Source organism: Pipistrellus hanaki (assembly GCF_964339955.1).
Source record: "Pipistrellus hanaki genome assembly, chromosome: 1".
NCBI lineage: Eukaryota > Metazoa > Chordata > Mammalia > Chiroptera > Vespertilionidae > Pipistrellus > Pipistrellus hanaki.
The window spans coordinates 159,270,863-159,285,581 of record NC_140503.1 but is presented as its reverse complement, the minus strand read 5'-3'; the positions used below and the strand labels follow the sequence as shown (position 1 = coordinate 159,285,581).

At 37.0% G+C, this 14,719-nt stretch overlaps 1 protein-coding gene across 1 annotated transcript in view; it reads left to right on the top strand.

Moving 5' to 3' along the window:
* The window catches only part of ARHGAP24 (Rho GTPase activating protein 24), a 430,260-nt gene that overhangs the window by 67,193 nt on the left and 348,348 nt on the right, over positions 1-14,719 (top strand). The window contains exon 2 of the mRNA XM_084881950.1: positions 8,150-8,349. Within this exon, the coding sequence (XP_084738076.1) occupies positions 8,170-8,349 (180 nt within the window). The 5' untranslated portion in view covers positions 8,150-8,169. The remainder of the gene's footprint in view (positions 1-8,149; positions 8,350-14,719) is intronic.

Sequence of the window (14,719 nt, the reverse complement as noted above, 5' to 3'; positions counted from 1 at the left end):
TACTCAATTTCTCTCTTCTCTTCATGCTTACAACTTCAGTTTTAAGAAAAAAAAGTTTATTTTTAACTCAAATTATGAGTAGGGTTAGCACCACCAGTGAGACAGAAACTCAGTAGTTTCTGAAGTTCAATTTTATTTTCTTCTGCTACAAGCTGAAAGGATTAGGTGTAGGTGGGAGAATTGGATTGAAGTGCTTGCATTGTTGTGTAATAATAAAATATCCAGGACTTTTTTACATTGTACTTTGGAGAACTTTGAGGCCTCTGTGGTCAATTCTAGTAGGCCCCAAAGGCTGATTCATTCCTTCATTCATTCACAGTTATTCAACAAACCTTTGTGCATTCAGTATATTCTGGTTAGTTTGGGGGTTCCATGGAGCATCAATGAGTTACGGTGTAGAAAACTGTAAAGTAATAAGCATATGACCAGATGATAAAGATGATGTCCATAATGATGATGTTATCATGGAAGGGGGATGTCTAGGTAGGGAATAGCAGTGGTACTAGAGAAGCTTTTGTATAGGAGCTGAAGGATAAATTTAAAAAAAAGATGTGGTATATGTATACAATGGAATGTTACTCACCCATAAAAAAAAAAAAAAAAAAGAAATCTTACTATTTGCTACAGCAGGGCTAGACCTAGACGATATTATGCTGAGTGAAATAAGCCAGTCTGAGAAAAACAGATACCATATACTTTCACTTATATGTAGAATCTGAAGATCAGAATAAACAGACAACATTTAAACAGACTCATAGATACAGAGACTGAGTGATGATAGCCAGAGGGGAGAGGGATTGGAGGACTTGGTAAAAAAGGTGAAGTGATTAAGAATTATAAATTTATAGTCACTAAATTGTCAGGGATTTAAGTCCAACATAGGGAATATAGTCGATGATATTACAATAACTATGTATGGTGCCAGGTGGGTACTTGAAATATCAAATATTATAAAGTATATGATTGCCTACCTACTATGCTGTACATCTGAAACAATTACAAAATAATATTGCATGTAAAATGTAATTGCAAAGTAAAAGTAAAAGAAATGAACCTTAAAACAAAGTTAACCGTGAAATCCTGGCAGTGAGAACAACCAACCGTGTGAGGCAACCCAAGGTGCTTTACAAAATACAATTGCATCCTGAAAACAGACTTAGGCTCCTGGAACTGGTTTTGCAGCTAAAACAATTTCCACCGGAGCCTCTGCAATATCAGACGTAGCGTGCTTATTCCCTGTAGGCACCACGGTTTGATTCATTCTTCAATTGAAGAGGCAATGTGGTTGAGAGTGAGGGACAGAAAGTGAACTGTTCTTCACCCATCAGTTTTCTTTAGTTAGCAGTTACCTTACAACAAGCTTCTAAGACTTAGTTCTTTTTAGTTTTTTCCTATACATCTCTTTCGTAGATGTGCATTGCCTTCATCTACTCTGGCTGCCATAACAAATGGTATGGACTGGGTGGCATAAATGACAGGCACGTTTTTCCTTACAGTTCTGGAGGCTGGAGGACTAGATTGAGGGGCCAGCAGGTCAGGCTCTGGTGAGGCTCATTCCTGGCCTGTAGGGAGCACCTTCCCCCTGTGCTCACATAGCCATCCCTTGGCATCTGCCGGAGGAAAGGGAGTGGGGCAGAGAGAGAGAAAGCCAGATCAAGCCTGAACTTATTTAAATATTTAGAATATTGAGTTTTAAATTAGGTAAATAATTGTAGTTATTGAAGAAATGTCCTGGAAAATAATAAAAATAAATCTATACGTTCACAGGTTGACTGTAATATACAGATTGTTCCCTGAACATTGAGTGGTGAAGCTCTTTAATATTTTTATTTCATCAAAGGATGTGGGTGGGGTCTGCAGGAATATACATACATGTCTTCCAGTGGCATGGAACTGAGTTTCAGAAAAATGAGAAAAGAATCTCAACAAATGTTTTGCCTTTTAAGAATTTTCTGCCTTATGGAGAAAACACACAGTGTTACTCACACCCACTCCACATACACATACCCACAGGTATGCACGCACATGCACACACATATAAACATATACATGCACACATGCACGCGTTATCTCATCCCTTCCTTATGCTTTGCTTTGTGAACCATTACCCTTAGGAAGGATCTATGCTAGCACTGAGATGTACAGCACAATAAAATGTACAAACCTGCCTGACAAACCAGCATGTTAGCAACAGCTACAAGACCGAGTTGTGTGTTTTTGTTTTTTTTTTAAATAAGAAAGGTTAGAATTCAGATAAATATTGGCTTTTGTAAACAGTGCAATCACATTCATTTTACAAAGGAGTTAGGTTCTAGTGTCAACAAAAGGCAACAATTGGATCTGAACAGAATTACACTTGAAAGTTACATACATCTCTCACAAATTGCAGTATTTTATCAAACCTGCCAGTTTGATTTTTGTTTTTCTCCAGAGCGATAGAACAGATCACTGTTCTTTCACTCAACAACTCGAGTAGTTTGTGTTGAAGGGTCTCGCCATGTGAAATCATATGAACTTTGAAACTCCGGGGTCACGGTTGCACAGGGACACACCCCACAGAGGCCCGGGGAACTGACACTGGCTGTAAGCACAGGCCTCCCACAATGGGACCATGTGTTCACTGAGTGTAGTGGAGGCCTTCATGGTGAAACTGCTAACGCCCTAAGTTCTCTCTCTTCCTTCTCTTTCCATCTAGCTCCCTCCTCCTTTTTTTCTTTTTTTCTTTTTTCTCATATTCAATTTTATTTTGTGTCGATCTCAGGTGCACAGCTTAGTGGTTAGACAGTCACATACTTTACATAGCATTCCCTTCAATGTTTCCAGTAACACAACTGGCAGGATACATAATAGTTATCACAATATTATTGACTATATTCCCTATGCTGCACTTTACATCCCTGTGACTATTTGTAACTGCCAATTTGTACTTCTTTTTAAAAATATATTTTAGTGATTTTTTACAGAGGAAGGGAGAAAAATAGTTAGAAACATCAATGAGAGAGAAACATCGGTCAGCTGACCCCTGCACACCTCTCACTGAGGGATGTACCTGCAACCAAGGTACATGCCCTTGACAGGAATCGAACCTGAGACCTTTCAGTTCTCAGGCCGATGCTCTGTCCACTGAGCCAAACTGGTCAGGGCAATTTGTACTTTTTAACTCCTTTACCTTTTCACCTAGTCCCCAAACCCTCTTCCTCTCTGGCAGCCACCAGTCCACTCTGTGGTTATGAGTCTATTTCAATTTTGTTCTTTAGATTCTACATCTAAGTGGAATCATATGGTATTTGTCTTTCTCTGACCGACTCCCTAGCCCACTCCTTCTTTGTTAGTCTCTTGTGTTTGCTAGACATGTGTAGTCCCATAGATGAATCCAAACACACTGCAACTCTATGGCATATGGCATTCTATTTTTATACATCTTTGATTACATGCATGTTTATATATTCTCTATTGAAGTCAAAATAGAAATACCTATGTGTGTGGCTATAGGACTTTTAAGAAATTCTGTTAGAAGCAGGAATTTCATCTCAGATTGCATCATGGAATACTGTTGTGTTCCTAGACCATCTGGATGCAAAAAAAAAAAAGGGAGGGGAAAGAACCATACACATAGATGTACAAATCAGTTTCCAGGCCTGGAAAATAATTCAAAGCTATGAACCCATCAAAGGATGGTAATTTTCTAAGCCCTGATATGGCACAGTAGCCATCATGAAGGCTCTGTTCTAAGACTGGTATGAAGACACAACTTTTCAATTATATTTTGTTAATTTAGAGTAAAAAATTATGTTATTTTTATATTGTCATTGTTAGGTTGATATGTTAAACACCTTAGTTAATAGTTCTATTCTGTAACCTCAGGTACCATCCAGCTGCCCCAACACAGCGAAAATCCTTTCCCAGTGGAGATTCAGTTACATTATTCTCAGAGAAGTTGAATGAGTACGCTCTACTTTTCGTCATGCTTAAACACTATTGATTGCATGCATTTCCTACAAGGCTAACATGTGTAAATATTGAATGTTACATTTATTCATAAAGGACTGTTTCAGGTTCATTTAAGTTTGAAGATTTTGACGTTGTGTTTAGGAACAGTTTTGATGCTAAAGTCCCCTATGTCAGAGAAAAGTAAATCCAGTTCTTAAAGTATACAATCTTCTTTAAGAAATGTAATGCAATGTAAAGACTCTCCAAAATATGCTTGTATGAATTCTACTGTGGTTGTTACATAGCTTCATTCACCAAGTTCACATTGTTTACTGAACACCAAGTGAACACTCTTAAAGGTACTGGGTAAACTCCAGTAAGGAAAAGCAAGTCCTTGGCCTCCTAAAGCTAACGAACTCCTGGAGGTATGATTAGCCATAAACAGCTAAAGAAATATCAATTTAAAGAAGTGTTAGGAAGACAGAGGACAGAGTTCAGTAATAAAGAATAACAAGAGGGTAAGTAACTCTCCGGGTGATTAGTAAAGCCTTGTTGGGAGGAGGTAGTTTCAGGCTGAGACTTAAAGAATGAGAAAGGGTGAGCCTTCAAACAGCATGGGGCAGAGTAGCTTAGGGAGAGATCAGCAAGTATCAATAATCAAGGCATAAAGGACTTGGGTGTTTTCAGAATTGGTAGTAAGTTGGTGTGGTTGTTTGCATCAGAGCTTTTAAGAGTGTGTGTGTGTATATGTGTGTGTGTGTGTGTGTATGTGTGTGTGTGTGTGTGTGTGTGTGTGTGTGTGTGTGTTGGAAAGGGGGTACTGAAGATGGGATGAGGTTAGATCAATAAATAGGTGCCTCTCCCTAGCTGGTTTGGCTCAGTGGATAGAGTGTCAGCCTTTGGACTGAAGGGTCCCTGGTTTGATTCCGATTGGGGGCACATACCGGAGTTGTGGGTTTGATCCCCAATGTGGGGCATGCGGGAGGCAGCCGGTTAATGATTCTCTCATTATTGATGTTTCTGTCTCTCTTTTTCCCTCTCCCTTCCTTTCTGAAATAAATAAAAATATAACTTAATAAATAAATAGGTGCCACATGATTCCTGATTTGTAAGCCATGGTAAGACTCTAGATTTTAAAAGAAGAATAGTCAGATCCCATCAGATTTTAAGGGTAGAGAATCATTACCTGATTTAAATTTTTAAAAGCTCACTTTGACTGCTTTGTGGAGAATAAAGTATGTGTGAGCATGTGCCCATGTCTTAGTGTTTGTGGTTTAAAATGGAAGCTGTGAAACCAGTTGGAGGGCTATGAGAATCACTTAGTCAAAGATAATTATATCTTGGATCATAAGGTGGCAATGGAGATGGACCCAGAGGGATGGATCTGAAAATACTTCTGAATTTACTGATGGATCTGATATTCATGATGAGGAATCAGGACTCAAAGATGATTATTTTTTTCAATTGTGTGTATCATGGTGCCATTTACTAAGATCAGCAAATGGGACAGGGGCAGGTTTTGAAGAAGGTCATGTTCACTTTTAGATATCTAGCACAAAACCTATTGCAATATTTATTAATTCATCAAACATTGATTGAGCTTCACCATATGCCAGACATGGTATGAAGTGCTGAGGATATCTAGTGTCCTTAAGTGTATGGGATTAGAGAGGTGATGGATTTCAGTGTGCTGAAAGGCACAATAATTAGAAATTATCAGGCCAGCATTGTCATTGTCAGGGTAGAATTTGAGCCATTTAACTTCTGAAGAAATATCAAGACTCCTCTATAAAATTTATAGTATTTTAGTAAACCTTAGTTTTACTCATCCAGCAATAGTCATGGCATTATTTTCTCTTGGAGATGTGATACAATTTGTTTTCATTTCTGTTTAATGAATTGTTACAATTAGTACTACTAAAATACTTGCTGATGCATTCTGAAGTTATGAAATTAGAGACATCATCGCCAGGAGTTCAGTGGGCGATGCTGTCATTGGTTTCACCAGACTTGTAAACAGCTTATGTAAGAAGGATTATAAACAATGTTCTAATGTGCACACATTTTTTTCTAAGGCATTAATGGCAGGTATAAACAAAAATGGGCAGTTGTATTTTTACATTATTGATGGTAGGTTTCTAATTACTTTGAAGAATTTTAGAGGAGATTTTTCAAACTTAATAGAAAACATGAATTTTAAGAGGAAAGGGAAAAAAAAGGGAAGGGGCAAAGGAAAGAGTCTGTTGTGCATGAATTCTAGGTGTGTGTGTGTGCGTGTGTGTGTGTGTGTGTGTGTGTGTGTGTGTTTTAGAATGTTTGTTTTAAGGAATGCCCTTATAAGTTCAACTTTATAAGTGAACATATTTGTTCAAAGAATCAATAGGTGCTGATGAAATAACAACTTGTGTAGATTTGAACAATTTAAATACCGGGAGACCAAAACAATTACTTAGAGTGGTCTAAATAAGCATACTTATTATCTAAATTATGTTAAGCATTCACTGTTCATTTAGAGTGAGCTTTACATGGCTCCTTATAATTGGTCAAGTAACGTAAAAGAGATGAGATGAAAGTTCCTGCCCTGAGGGCATAACAAACTCTGAAGCATTGGGCATGATCCAATCTGCGCACACATGCACGCACACGACGGAGGAATGCTTCCTGTAGTAAGGTGTTTCTGTCTTGGGAATGCCTTGTGCAGCAAAGGAAGTTTCAAGATGTTTTATAGAGATGAGGGCTTATTAGTGAGAAAGATGTTTTGGTTTAAAAAGGAAAAAGTGAATATTGAATGAGACAGATGATGGTCAAGTGGCCTACTTGAAGCTTAACGGTGGTTTATAGAGATGGAGATGAAAGCAAGGATGGAGATAGCTTGGAATGCCAGTGGAAGAGGCAAAACTACTGAGAAGATGGTTGAGATGCTCACAACCTGATTAATTGGACCCAAAGTTCTGCTTCATTTCTGCAACTGGGAGGGCAGGACTAAAGTCAGAAACTTAAGGCCCAATAATGAAAGGTCTGACCCTGAAACTTCAAAGAAGAAACTTAAGTAACTAAGGGCGGACAAAAAGAACTTCATGGGATTGATAATTAGGTCTGTGTACATTCAAATCAATGGGGGGAAAAAAATCAATGGTGAAAAAAAGGACTAGATAAAAAGTCAGCTTGTTTTCTGGAATCAAGCAGAAAAGTAGGAGTTTTGTGCCTGGATATGCCAAAACAGGAATATTCTGTTTTATTACTTAGTCTGTATCTTTATATGTTCATCAACGATACAAGTGTAAGGGTGGACTTTTCATGAAAATATGCAATATTAATAAGAATTTGCAGAAAACCTTTGGGGCAAGAAAATATATTTTATTCTTAGCCACTTATCCCTGGTTCTCCCAGAAAGCCACCTCCCCATTTTACTGTGGCAGTTTAGCTTCTCCCGTTGATTAAGACTTTTCTCTACAATAAACTCACTTCCTTGCTATGTATAGTGCGTACAGTCCTATGCTCCTTCACACATAAACTTTCAACATTCTTCAACATGCAATTGACGTAGTCCTGGTATTTGAAGAAAACTCAACTGGCTGAGCTGGGGTCTTTATTTTATTTTTTTAATTTTATTTTTTTCTCCCTAAACTTTTTCAGCTGCACTAATTCCTGACCATCCAACGAAGCTGTAAACAGGATACACTTTGGGGGAAAGGGGCCAGATACATCTTGAAAAATTCTCACATATGCAAAACAAATGTCTTCCATTGTGGTTTTTAAAATAGTCCCTTTAAACTTTAACATGTGTTATGCTAGTGTTTGCTCAGATAATCAGACCTGCGCAAATGGGCCCCCATCAGTACACACCAGACACAGAGGCTCATTATCATGAGACTTATGGTTTTTTGTTGGTTGTTTTAGTTTTTTAAAAAATTACTTCTTATCACATAACCTCCATAACTTTCCAATCTTCAGTTCTACTTAGTAAAAAAGGGATGTTATTGCCCAGCTGACTAGCTCACTTAGGGAAGACACAACGAACTCTCTCCAAGTTTTCCCTAGGCACAATGTTGTCAGGTCTGTGGTTTGCTTCTAGAAACTTGGCAAGTGAGTTGCTATACATTTTTTACTCCTCATCCTGTTTTTTTATTTTTATTTTTTATTTTTAAGAGATAGGAATGATTTTCTGGAGTGAATATATCAAGTACCTTATTATTTCTTTTGTTTGTTTGTTAAATAGGAAAGTCCATCAGCTTGATCATGGAAGAGAACAACGACTCCACTGAGAACCCCCAACCAGGCCAAGGGCGGAATAATGCAGTCAAGTGTGGGTGGCTGAGGAAGCAAGGAGGCTTTGTCAAGACTTGGCATACCCGCTGGTTTGTGCTCAAGGGAGATCAGCTATATTATTTCAAAGATGAAGATGAAACCAAGCCCTTGGTAAGTAAGGAAATAAAAAGTGCTGTGGGTCCAAGCACTTCAAGAAGTAAAGGGGTTTGCTTGAAACCAGTGGTCTCCTTCAGTTCACTGGTGTCTTTCCTACTTTTTCTCATTGTTTACCTTGGTTCAAGATGATGAACTTGCAAATTGAGGCCAAGAGGCAAATTATATTTGTCTAATATTAATTTTGATTTCTACGAAGTTGGAACATTATATCTGAGTCTCTCCAGCAAACTAATTTCATGAGAAAATGTTAATGGACATCTGCTAGAATATACATACTGTAGCCAAACATCTTTCCTTTTCTGCAAGATAAGTTGGAAGTGAAGGAAGACTGTAAATGTACCTTTCAGTAATTTCTGGCATACCTTTAGTATTAATTCTCTGGGGTGCTTCCCTCCACTTTAATTCATATGAAATATGGGCATGGAGCTAAAGTCAACAATGCTGATACATCTAACCAGCATACCCAATATACTCTGGGAAGAGTTTCTATGTGTCTTTGTGGTTCCTAAGTGGTCTTTTATTTGCTTACTTACTTAGTCATTTTCTCAGCCACAAATGAGAGAGAAGAAAAATCTCTTTCTCTCCCTGTAGCTACAAGGATTTTGTTTAGCTCTGCTCATTGCTTATCAGTTGATGAAAGGAGCTATGAACTGAGGCATTGCATCACTTATGTGTTTTTCCTTCCTTTACATCTATAAGATATATGAATAAGAGAAGAAACATTTTAGATTAGTTTACATAAGTATCCTTTGGATCAGTGCTCTGCTTTAGTATTTTCAATTTCTCAGACATTAGAATTTCACAGTTTTTATTAATCTAATTGAATTAGATAAAAATAGTAATGCCAATACCTACTCCAAACCTCAGTCATTATTTTAAAAAACTATGAGTTTTTGAGCATTTACTAGAGCCAGGCATTAGACTAAGAATTATTTATATTGTTTCATGAAATGAGTAAACTAATTCTACAAGGTAGGATTATCTTAATGTATGCATTCGGAGACCAAAGTTTAGGTGCAATGCAGATTACTCAAAGTTAGACAGTTTTGCCTTTAAATAAGCCTAAGTTCCTATGGCCTCAGCCAAAGACTTTATAAATGATTAATGAGAATATTCCATATTGGGATCATGACAGTTATAGCGCATTTTTGTACCTGTTATTGCATTCATCATAGCAAACCAGTAGAGAATCTGGGATTATCATTCCAGATAAAGAAATAGAGATAGCAAGTGATGTAACCAAGATCTATAGAGATAGAAGCAAAGCAGTAGTCTTTTGTTTCTTATCTCATACTCAAGTGTTCTTTTCTCATTGCACCATGTTTTATATTATGTGGTAGTCATATAAATATGTTATCTTGAACATAGAATCATTTTACTGAACTGAGAAAAAGGATCAGGTTAATGTAAAAAATCATGAAACATGGGAGATCCAATATGGGGACTTTGATATGGAAGCACACATTGAAATAAATAGGAGGAGTATGAGTAAGATTCAGTGTTTCATTCTGTGGACTCTTCAGATGAACTGGATTGTTAACCAGAGTGGGTATGAATTAAATGACTAATTAGGTCTTATCCTGGACCTAAACACAGGATTAGGGGAGAGAACGGAGAACGAAGGAGCTGAATGAGTGGAGAACTGAAAGCAGACCTAACAAAAATTATCTTTGGTGAGCTTCATCTACCTTCTAGTATTGAAGGTAGGATACAATGGATCAAGCCTGAGTTCAATGTTTCTACGTAAAGTGTGAGGACTTGCAGGTTTCAGAGAATATGTAAATGAACTCCACACACACACACACTTTTAGGAACTCTGCCCCAAGCTGTTCAAAGAGAATATCATCTTATTGCCTTGGCTCTGCTTCTCTATGTAATTTCTCAGATCTGTCTCGTCACAGATAGTATTCCATGCAGTGTATTTAACTTTCATAAACATTTGAAAATATAAATAAGAAAATGCAAAAACTTCTGATTAATGCAAAAGAAAATTGGCCTTAAGATAAAAATTACTTTTTTGTAATATGTCTAAGGTAAGTTGTTTTTTCCATATTAGTATGCCACTACTATTTGTAGACTTATAATAACTGAAATGTACAAAATAGAATTGTATTGACAGGAAAGTACTAATTCTTATACAAACCAAACATGGCCTACCATCATTCCTCAGAAAGTTTTCTTAAGTAACGAACATAAAAAGAGTTTCTCCCTTTTGGCCTTCTGGCGCACAGCAGGGTGAAACACTAAACAGCTAGAATTGCAATGGAGAAATTGGAGTTGTTTTTATTGCCGGGTGAGAATGGGAAGTTATTGCTCAAAACCTGAACTCCTGAAGGCTAACAATCAGAGGGTTTTAAGAAGTTACAGAGAACAGCAATCGCTGGTGGGGAAGGATCTAATTGAAAGATTTTGGAACTTGACCATTTATGGTGAGGAGCTTCAGCTCTGGATCTTCCTGGATCCTTTGCTCCTGAAAGGGTTTCAATGTTCAGAGTCCAGTCAAGTCCTAATCCTTTGTGTCCAACAGGAAGGGTCAAGTCTTTGCTCCAGGGGCAGCTATGGGACAGGGGAGGCACATTCACAGTGCTCTCTCTGTAAAATACCTTAAGAACTGTATTGATCACCAAGCTGCTTAAAGCAAACAGACAGAACCAGTGGTTAATGTGATTTGTGTGCTGTTTCATTAATTTTTCTTCCTATATATTATTTATTAAAGATTTGCCACTAAAGCAGTAAAATTTTGGGATAAATAGTTTATACACATGGGGTAAATCACCTTTCACAGCAGTACAAACATTGTGAGTTTTAACATTGTACTTTAAAATTTTAATCTTTCACATTGATGCTTAAACACGTACAAACAGAATCAGATTAAAACCCAGCAATTAAATAACCATATACTTGCTTATGCATAGACTAATTCCTTCCTTTAAAGTAGTTTCTGTAAGTGAGGGTAGGTGCTTGTCAATCTGTAAGTGCCAAAATATGTTTTTGGATTAGTTGTCAGTAAAAGTCTATAGCCATGTGGGGGAGGCCAGAATCCGGCTCTGTGAGTAGTATTGACAATTCTCAGCTTCATTTATCAAAATTACAACTCTTTATTACAACAAGAATGTTTCAATCACATTAAATAAATTCTGTAGTCATAATTATAGATTAACTTTTAAAGAATTGATCATCTCAATGCAGAACAATTGAACACCTTGAAAAATATTTACATTGGGAAATTAGTTGTCATAAAAGCCCTCATTTTATAGACAGTGTATGTAGGTGTTAATTTGTGTGTGTTTGTGTGTATATATGTGTGTATTGACCAAAGGGTAGTAAAGAATGGCAGATGAGGAACTAGAAATATAATAGAATTTTCTCTAATATAATAGAACTTTCATTGAGTTTCTCAACAACTTAATAAAGAGAGGAAATTCTATCAATTAGCTTGTTATTAAAAACTACCCAGCTGTTGCCGAAACTGGTTTGGCTCAGTGGTTAGAGCATTGGCTTGCGGACTGAAATGTCCCGGGTTCGATTCCGGTTAAGGGCATGTACCTTGGTTGCGGGCACATCCCCAGTAGGGGGTGTGCAAAGGCAGCTGGCCGATGATTCTCTCTCATCCATGTTTCTAACTCTCTATCCTTCTCTCTTCCTCTCTATAAAACATCAGTAAAATATATTAAAAACAAAAACAAAAAACAAAACAAAAAAAAAACTACCCAGCTGTTGAGGAAAACATGTAGGGTGGGGCAAAAAGTTTACAGTGTTCATATGGAAAATAATACAGTAATTAATAACTAAGAATACAAGAATAAACTCTGTATCTCACATACTCACAACTGTAAAGGTAGTTTTACCTCACCCTGTGTAAGCAAAATTATAATTAGACAGACTACCATGTAAATACTGAAGGCTCTGAAAACACAGGTGTAATTAGAGCAAGGAGTGTCTAAAGGGGCTGGGAAAGGCTGCACAAAGCAAGAGTGACCCTTACCTGGGGTGTTGAAAGTTGGTGGGCATTTTTCAGGTACATGAATTTGGAAAAGAATTCAGAAGAGAGGAAAGACATGGAGTTATAAAGTTAACATCTGTGGGTAGTTCCATATTGAGACGGAAGTGAAAGGACAAGAAATGGGGTTAGAGAGATAGGTGGAGCCACAAGACAATGGGATGCATGTGTTGCACAAAGAGAATGGATTCTCTGGTAGGCAAAGCAGAGTTATTTTCATGACACGTGGGCTGTTCTAAATTCTATTTAGAAAGAAATAATGGCAGCTATTTCCTGTTTTATTAGTCTGCAAGACTGCCATAACAAAATACCATAGACGAGGGCCTGATTAACAGAAATTTATTCCCTCACAGTTGTGAAGGCTGGAACTCCAAGATCAAGGTGCTTCCAGAGTTGGTTTCTGGTGAGGCCTCTCTTGTTGGCTTGCACACAATCTCCTTCCCTCTGTGTCCTCACATGGCCTTTTCTCTGAGCATGGGACAGTAAGATAGCTCTGATAGCTCTTCTGCTTACAAGGACAGAAATATTAGTAGATTGGCCTCACCATTAATGTCTCATTTAACTTAATTATCTTCTTAGAGCCCCATCTCCAAACACAGCCACTTAAGGTTATTTTGATTTCAACATGTGATTTGAGGTAGGAGGGCACAATTCAGTCCATAACACTTAATACGTTGTATGCTGATGAATATAATTTTCACTTAGGTTTTCCTAAGAGCATCAGCTTTTATGCCTACTAGGACCTAATGAATCTGTTTTACTGCATTATATACTTAATTACTTGTTCTCTTTCAAATTGTTCCTTGGTCTTCAAACATTCCATAACTTGCACAAGTGTGAGAACCCAGAAAGTCTCACGGCCACTTTGAGCAAAAGCCAAAAGTGATTCTAGGTTCTCCTCTCTCAGGAGAGAGTGCCTGATTTGTAAACTAGACTTTCCAGAACTTAGCCAGGGTGCCCCCGAATGGAATTATTTTATATTTATGATAAACCAAGCTAAAATGTTTAGTATTCTATAATTTTAAAAATAGAAAACACTTCAGTTCTTTAGGGCCAAAACACTCCCCAGAGACCATTTACTACAGTGTTTATACTTACATAGATACAGATTTTATTCATAACTGATTTTAAAAATAAAGTTAATTTTGGTTGTTTATGAAAATCCAAATACAAAAAAATGATGTACCGTATGCAGGCAATTATTGAACATACATTAACGCATTCATAATGTCTGTCACTCAAAAGTCACCACCGTAATAATTTATACTACTGTATTTTTCCAGCATTTAAGTAACATTTTATTTTTTAATCTCTAATATAAAGTCATATTTATATTTGAAAATACAAGCTAAAAATTATACTATTTTTAAAAATCTATTTTAAAAAGATCTCCCCCCTGGCCAGTGTGGCTCAGTTGGTTGAGCACATCTCATGCACCAAAATATTGATTATTTGATTCCTGGGTTGTGGGATCAATCCCTAGTAGGGGGCATATAGCCCATCCATGTTTCTCACATTGTTTCTCTCTCTAAAACCAATAAAATCATTAAAAAAGGATCTACCACCTACCTACGCATCCTTTGGGTTTTGAATAGCTATTTAAACATTTTTAAAACAGATTTAAACAGGATTTGTGACAATATCTTTTTGCCTATTTAAAAAAAATATATATATATCTTACTGTTTTCTTACAGAGAGGAAGGGAGAGGGATAGAGAATTAGAAACATTGATGAGAGAGAAACATTTATCAGCTGCCTCCTGCACACACCCCCCTCTCCCCAGAACATGCCTGCAATCAAGATACATGTCCCTGACCAGAATCGAACCTGGGACCCCCAGTCCACAGGCCAATGCTCTATCTACCGAGTCAAACTGGTGGATATATTTTTTAAAATAATTATGATAAGTGGCCTTAATTATAGACACTATAATATGTGGGAATCAACTGAGTCAGAGATAAATCATTTTTATTACAGTTATCCTAAATAAGTGTAGGTATTGTTAAACGAATCAATGATAAATATCGTGCCTTTTTGGAACCATCTGTTTTACTTCTATCATGACACGTGTTGTTACTTAAATAATAGCTAAGTATCAAATTAGTGAATGTCTCTGACATACCCTTCGTACTAGAATTTGACGCTGGAAAGCATTGATTTTTAGAAGCCAGTCTGAGACTCCTAATAAAATGACTAAAATCCAAATAGGCACCAACCCAATTAATCTAGTCTAGACTTTCCACAATACATATTGATCCAATTGTGTGAGGAGGCTTTTTGTGAACATGATGAAGATGACACTGTTAGGTCACAATGGATTTTCTTAACTTAGAGAACAAAGTGATTTTGAATGAATTTTAACCT